General features: G+C 41.6%; 1 protein-coding gene across 1 annotated transcript; it reads right to left on the bottom strand.

The window, feature by feature from the left end:
* Nucleotides 1-1,014: 1,014 nt before the first annotated feature.
* Nucleotides 1,015-5,231, bottom strand: LOC138871600 (uncharacterized). The gene is made up of 6 exons (XM_070149485.1): nt 4,904-5,231; nt 4,543-4,849; nt 4,025-4,440; nt 3,192-3,569; nt 2,711-2,975; nt 1,015-1,486 (listed from the first exon to the last, which is right to left on the bottom strand). Exons 1-6 carry the CDS (start codon nt 5,229-5,231, stop codon nt 1,015-1,017), a joined length of 2,166 nt encoding a protein of 721 aa, XP_070005586.1.
* Between the last annotated feature and the right edge of the window lie 972 nt (nt 5,232-6,203).

The following is a 6,203-nucleotide window of genomic DNA, read 5'->3' as shown; positions in this document are numbered from 1 at the left end:
TATATATATATATATATATATATATTCATATTTCACTATAGGCAAGATAAAATAATAGTAATAATAATAATTCAGTTCTATAATTAGCTTATCTTGAAACTTTTATAAATTTGAGGAGTGTTACAATCTTCCCTCCTTAAAAACATTCGTCCTTGAATGTTGCTAGGGCCTTATTCTTAAGCTAACAATCATTCCTTAGGTCCTTGAACCTCTTAAGTTTTCTTAGCACTACTCACTTTTCCGAGGGACTCAAAATTTTGGCTAACTCCCTAAATTTTCAAAAATTTCGGCACAGTTTCTCTTGTAAATTGGACTATCCGAAAAAATATCCCTGTCACAAATACCACAACCACACCAACAACAACCAAATATACCATAACAGGTCATTCATAGGCACCGTACACAGCTCATAAATTAATTACTTACACTCCGGCAAGGAGGTACCACAATAACTAACAAGAATCTAAAGCACAACACTTTAGTAAAAGTAAATCACTTTAATGAATTAAATATGCTCTGGCATAAACTAAATCACTACAACAACTAAATATAATCTAAGAAGACATAAACACTTGCTAACTTGTATTTAATAAATGTAATATAAATGTCAAGCCAAACCTAGGTTCACATACCTTGTTACTCAAATAAATAAGGATACTTCTTCCTCATATCTTCCTCGACATCCCACGTAGCATCTTTTGAATCATGATTACTCCACAAAACTTTTACCGATGCTATATCTTTTGTTCTCAACTTTCTTACTTGTCTATCGAGAATTTCTATAGGTACCTCTTCATAAGTCAGGCCTTCCTTAATTTCTATGGTATCGACAGGTATTATATGCGACTCATCATGGATGTACTTTCTAAGCATAGACACATGAAAGACAGGATGAACAGAGGACAACTCAACGGGTAGTGCTAGCTTATAAGCCACGTTTCCTTTCTTTTCTAGAATTTCATAAGGTCCGATAAATCTAGGGCTAAGTTTCCCTTTCTTACCAAACCTCATAACTCATTTCATTGGTGAAACTTTCAGAAACACCTTATCACCAACCATGAACTCTAACTCCCGATGCCTCTTGTCAGAATAAGACTTTTGACGACTGTGAGCCGCTTTAAGTCTTTCTCTAATTAGCTGAACTTTCTCCAAGGCCTCACAAACAAACTCTGGACCAATCAACGGCACCTCTGCTGGTTCAAACCAACCCACCGGAGACCTACATCTCCGCCCATACAATGCTTCATAAAGAGCCATACCAATGCTGGCCTGGTAGCTGTTATTGTAAGCAAATTCTATAAGTGGCAAGTGATCATCCCAATTACCTCCAAAATCTATAACACACGCACGCATCATATCTTCGAGAGTCTGAATGGTCCTTTTTGCCTGGCCACCGGTCTGTTGATGAAAAGCGGTGCTTAAATTGACCTTAGTACCTAATCTTTTCTGAAATGCCTGCCAAAAATTTGTCGTGAACTGAGGGCCTCTGTCAGATATGATTGAAACTGGAGTACCATGCAATCAGACTATTTCTTTTATGTACAACTGCGCATACTGCTCTGCGGAGTCTGTCATCTTTACTGGTAGGAAATGCGCGGACTTTGTCAGTCGGTCTACAATAACCCAAATTGAATCATGTTTACGGTATGTGCGAGGTAGACCTACTACGAAATCCATATTAATCATCTCCCACTTCCACTGTGGTATCTCTATATCTTGAGCTAGGCCACCAGGCCTCTGATGCTCGGCTTTGACTTGCTGACAATTTAAACATTTAGCCACATGATCTGCTACTTGTTTCTTCATGTCTTTCCACCAATACAACTCTTTCAAATCTAGATACATTTTGGTAGCACCTGGGTGGATAGAGTACCTCGAACTGTGAGCTTCCTCCATTATGGCCTTCCTAAGACCATCTACATCAGGCACACATAACCGATCATTCAACTTCAAAACTCCATCACTTCCTAGAGTGAAAGCAGTGATTTCTTTGCTTCTGACTCCTTCTTTTAATTTCACTAAGTACGGATCTTCGTCTTGCTTAGCCTTAACATGCGCAACAAGGGAGGATTGCGCTAAGGCATAAGCAGTTATGTCTCCTTCTTCGGTCTCATCCAATCTAATTCCATCATTTGCTAGTTTTTGAATTTCTCGACCCAAAGATCGCCTTTGTACTGCAAGATGGGCCAAGACACCCATTGACTTCCTACTAAGTGCATCTGCTACCACATTAGCTTTGCCCGGGTGATAAAGGATATTGATGTCATAATCCTTCAATAGCTCGAGCCACCTTCTCTGTCTCAAATTTAGTTCTTTTTGCTTGAAAATGTACTGGAGGCTTTTGTGATCTGTAAACACTTCCGAATGCTCGCCATAAAGGTAGTGTCGCCATATTTTTAATGCAAACACCACTGTTGCAAGCTCCAAGTCGTGTGTGGGGTAGTTCTTTTCATGATTCTTTAACTGCCTGGAAGCATAAGCAATAACTTTTCCATTTTGCATAAGAACACAACCAAGGCCCACTCTGGAGGCATCACAATACACTGTGAACCCACCCGAACCTGCTGGCAAGGTTAGCACAGGTGCAGTGGTCAACCTCTTCTTTAACTCTTGAAAACTCTGCTCACAAGCGTCTGACCATTGGAACTTAACTGCTTTCTGAGTCAACTTAGTTAATGGAGCTGCAAGTGAGGAAAACCCCTCTACAAACCTTCTATAGTAGCCAGCTAACCCCAAGAAACTCCTGATTTCGGTTGGCATTGTCGGCCTGGGCCAGTTCTTGATTGCTTCTGTCTTCTGAGGGTCTACTTTTATTCTTTCACTAGATACCACGTGGCCTAAGAATGCTACTGACTGCAACCAGAACTCACATTTTGAAAACTTGGCATAAAGCTCATTCTCCTTCAAGGTCTGCAAGACTATTCTAAGGTGTTCTGCATGTTCTTCCTTGCTCTTAGAGTATACCAAAATATCGTCTATAAACACGATAAAAAAGGTATCCAGGAATGGCTTGAAAACTCTGTTCATGAGGTCCATGAATGTAGCTGGAGCATTTGTCAACCCGAAGGACATTACTAGAAATTCATAGTGCCCGTAGCGAGTTCTAAAGGCTGTTTTAGATATATCCTCCTTTCTGATTCTCAACTGATGTTATCCCGACCTCAAGTCTATTTTTGAAAAGTACTTTGCACCTTGAAGTTGATCAAATAAATCATCAATTCTTGGCAGTGGGTACTTGTTCTTAATGGTAACTTTATTCAATTGCCGATAGTCGACACACATTCTGAGAGACCCATCTTTCTTTTTGACAAACAGGACCGGGGCACCCCACGGTGAAACACTCGGCCTGATGAAGCCCTTGTCAAGAAGGTCTTTCAACTGTTCTCTCAACTCATTAAGTTCTGCTGGAGCCATCCTATAGGGAGGTATAGATATGGGCTGGGTGTCTGGCATGAGATCAATGCCGACGTCTATGATTCTTTCGGGAGGAAGTCCGGGAAGGTCATCTGGGAAAACTTCTAGAAATTCTCTAACAATTGGCACTGACTGAAGAGCTGGTGGTTCTGATTCTGTATTAATAATGTGAGCCAAATAGGCGAGACACCCATTACCGATCATTCGTTGTGCCTTAAGGTAAGAAATAAACTTACCTACAAGCGATGTTGAACTACCCTTCCACTCTAAGACTTCTTCATTGGAAATTGGAACCTGACTATCTTAGCATGACAATCTAACATGGCATAGCAGGAAGACAACCAATCCATACTCATGATCACATCAAAATCCACCATTTCTAACTCTATGAGATCGACTTTGGTGTTGCGACCTTGGACTGAAACTATACAACCTCTATAGACTCTGGTGACTTTCACTGACTCACCAACTGGAGTAGATACTAGGAATGGCTCACTAAGTTGTTCAGATTCTAGTCCGAGGTTAATTGCAAAGTATGGAGTCACATATGAAAATGTTGAACCTGGATCCATTATGGCATAAGCATTATGTGAGCAGACTAAAAGTATACCTGTAATAACTTCTGCAGATGCCTCTGCACTCTGACGATCAAGTGTAGAAAACAAACGGGGTTGTCCCCCTCCCTGAGTAACTCGGTCTGCACCTCTGCCTGCTCTATGCCCGATCTGATTATGAGAACCACGAGCCTGAGGTGGTGCAACTACAGTAGCTGAGGAACTAGAAGGACGAGTTGGTCCACCACTGAGATTACGTCGCAACTTTGGGCAGTTGGCCTTTATATGACCAATGTCTCCACAATGGTAGCAACCATGAAACCCGAGCTTGCACTGACCTGAATGTTGCCACTTACATGTTCCACAAAGACTTTGCTGGTGTGAATGTTGCTCAGCATGACTCTGGCTATGTAAGGATGATGTCCGAAAATTCTGATTCTGGCGAGACTGGTTTCCATTATTCTGGGTACGTCTGAAGGAAGACCCACCACCTGACTAATGACTGAATTGAGCTGGTGCTAATGACTCCTTATTAGAGGAATCCCTTCCGCCTCCGCTGGATGTACCATTAAACCTGCCCATTGTACGGGCTTTCTTGTTATGCTCTTTTTCTTCTCCTCTTAGTTGTCTATCTTTCTCTAAGTGCTTGGCAAATCCCACAACAGAGGAGAAGGCTTCCATCCCTACTGCGGCAGCTGATGTCGTATCCTTAATGTGGTAAGCTAAGCCGCCAACAAACCTGCGAATCTTTGCTTTTTCAGTCTTAACCATGTGAGGAACATGCTTAGCTAACCTTATGAATTCCATATAGTACTCTTGCACACTTTTATTCCCTTGCTTGAGCTGTTCAAACTCTGTAGCCTTAGCTTCCCTATGCTCTTCTGGGATAAAGTTAGCCATGAAGGCCTCTTCAAATTCTTCCCAAGTAGGCGGACCATCATCTTCATCTATTTCCTTCTCCCACATCTCAAACCAAGCACTAGCCACATCTCTAAGCTGGTAAGCAGCTAGCTCCACAGCTTCATCATCAAATGCTTTCATCACTCGGAGGGCTTTCTTGACACCCTCCAGCCACATTATCGGATCTTCATCAACTATAGAACCATGGAACACTGGAGGGCTCAACTTCAAAAATTCATTCACTCTTGAGGACTCAGAATTGCTCTGTCTATTTGATTGAGGTGGAATCTCATCTCTTCTCTCGTTCTGGTTGGCCATAAAGGCTTTAAACATCTCCATAGCATTGTTGACAGCATTAAACATCTGACCCACCTCGGGAGATATAGTTGCCTGAGTCGGGGCTGCTGTTGGGGGCAGTACTGGATCCTAAGGTACTGGATCATTATGCTCCACCCCTTCTTCTTGTTCGACCCGGGGTACTTGGACTCCCTTTGCGGATTTTCCCCTCCTTTTCTGAGTCGAAACCTTCTTAGTTCTACCTTGAGCCACAATAGTAGCGATGGTTTCTTGAGAAGCATCCTGAGTGTCGGTGTCAGAGTTGCGAGTACAAGCCATTTCTGCGAGTTTTGGAGAAACGAATAAATTAGATAATTTCTTAGAGGTAGACTCTATTGCACGATCTAAAGTATAAAAAAAATGACTTTTCCTAAATGCTTGTAGCCTCATATTTATAAGTATGACGCGCTTCATACACATAAACAAGACTCTACTAACACGGCTTCATAGACCCCTAGGACTCTATAAACCTGAGGCTCTGATACCAAGTTTGTCACGACCCATTTTTTGAAACAAGTCGAGACCGGCACTCGATCACTAAACATGACCGAGCGAACCATCTCTGCTTATCAAACCTATTATAACTCCAAACTTTATATGTAACAAAGCAATATTCTAACCAAATATTTTTGATTAACTCAAATATTTAAATAAATCAACTCCAAAGCTTTATCAGTAGTAACTACTGAATTACTGCTAAGTTATTATAAAATAACATCTGAATCTCAACCCAATGGCTATGTCTATGAAGCCTCTACTGATAAACTGACGCACTGCTCAGGACATGAGATTTCCGGGCTAGTTCTCTAAATAAATAAAGAAATAGCTAAATGAAAATGACTCTAAGAATACCCCACGAACAAAAGCGGAGCTCACCAATATCACTGGAAGGGAAGGAAATCCTAACTCGTAGCCTGCTCGCCTGCAAACCCGGTTCCTACGTTGTACCGCAGACCAACGTAGGTTCCCAAAAGAGAACGTCAGTACCATCCACTGTAC

The sequence above is a fragment of the Nicotiana sylvestris genome, chromosome 6 (genome assembly GCF_000393655.2).
Source record: "Nicotiana sylvestris chromosome 6, ASM39365v2, whole genome shotgun sequence".
Classification (NCBI taxonomy): domain Eukaryota; kingdom Viridiplantae; phylum Streptophyta; class Magnoliopsida; order Solanales; family Solanaceae; genus Nicotiana; species Nicotiana sylvestris.
Note: the sequence above shows the minus strand (reverse complement) of the source record. Positions and strands in the feature narration are given on the sequence as shown.

Excerpts from the sequence above, each read along its gene's own strand:
- LOC138871600 (XM_070149485.1), bottom strand. The coding sequence starts at position 5,231 with ATGTTTAATGCTGTCAACAATGCTATGGAGATGTTTAAAGCCTTTATG. Across the intron at positions 4,441-4,542 it reads AAAGCCCGTACAATGGGCAG|ACGTACCCAGAATAATGGAA; the intron begins GTTTAATGGTAC and ends GTCTTCCTTCAG. Across the intron at positions 2,976-3,191 it reads TTTATTTGATCAACTTCAAG|ACGATATTTTGGTATACTCT; the intron begins GTGCAAAGTACT and ends TCGTGTTTATAG.